The 978-nt window shown below is 44.1% G+C and overlaps 1 protein-coding gene across 1 annotated transcript in view; it reads left to right on the forward strand.

Annotated features, from left to right (window-relative positions):
• LOC104465570 (sialic acid-binding Ig-like lectin 15) overlaps positions 1-569 on the forward strand; it is a gene marked incomplete at its 3' end in the record, with an annotated part of 10,567 nt that extends 9,998 nt beyond the window's left edge. Inside the window, exon 4 of the mRNA XM_010078667.1 lies at positions 377-569. Coding sequence (XP_010076969.1) covers positions 377-569 — 193 coding nt within the window. The remainder of the gene's footprint in view (positions 1-376) is intronic.
• Between the last annotated feature and the right edge of the window lie 409 nt (positions 570-978).

Raw genomic sequence — 978 nt, forward strand, 5'->3', positions numbered from 1 at the left:
AGTTTTGTTGATTTAACAGTTTCTAAACCGTATTGCACCATGATTGCATAGATACATAACATGGATAAAGCTTAAAAAACAAGATCCTCCATGCTCTACGTGAGAAGATCCTTCTCAGGAGAGGTTTGCAGTCTCCTGAGTCTCTGAGCAGCCAGATAGTAGTAGCCGTTAATGTTAATGGTGTAGGAAATCATTCTGGATGCTTTACGATGTGAAACATTAGTTGCAACTCAGACATTTAAAAAACTACCTGCTGCAGAGGGAAGGATCCGTATCAGACAGTATGTGACACTCTTTGTAAGTGGCTGAAGCCACTTACAAAGCCCGGAGCAGCCAAAAAATGTGTCTTCACCTTATTCACTTCTTCTACCACCAGGCCACAGCCGCAAGACTCCACCTACGAGAACTTTGACCGTAGACACAGCGGCAGCCAGACTTTGCCGACAGAAAGAAATGTGTCAAGATGCAGCTGAGACCCGGGCAGCCTCGTCTGCAACCACTCGCATGGTTCAAAACAAGGGTGCCTGTTCCCAGCGAACATCAGACTGCCGTGGACTGATGCATGGAAGGTCAGACAGACCTTACTGGTGCATGTTTTCCATCCTTGATGCTGCTTACAAACTAGAGAAGCCTTTAAAGGGAAGGCAGAAGCAAGGCAGAAGAAAGAAAAGAGGAAACAAAGAGGGATTGATTGGGAAGAGCTGCATAAAGACGTCAGTTCTAACCAACCTGTGTGTTTTTAGCCCATGTCAGATAGTGTTTGGTGTTAGCAGGTGACAGACTACCATTTTCTCCCATCTTTTTGCTTTGACATTTCTCAAATGTTACTTCAAAAAGCAGCTTTCCCCACTCCATTTGTCAAACCACGTGCTGCTCCCTACAGTTGGCAAGTGAAGGACTTTCATGTTTTAAATACCAGCTGTGAAAAAAATGCTTCTGGAATTTCTGCAGGGTTGTTGTTGTTGTTGTTATTATTAT

This window comes from Pterocles gutturalis, unplaced genomic scaffold (genome assembly GCF_000699245.1).
Source record: "Pterocles gutturalis isolate BGI_N339 unplaced genomic scaffold, ASM69924v1 scaffold10573, whole genome shotgun sequence".
Classification (NCBI taxonomy): domain Eukaryota; kingdom Metazoa; phylum Chordata; class Aves; order Pterocliformes; family Pteroclidae; genus Pterocles; species Pterocles gutturalis.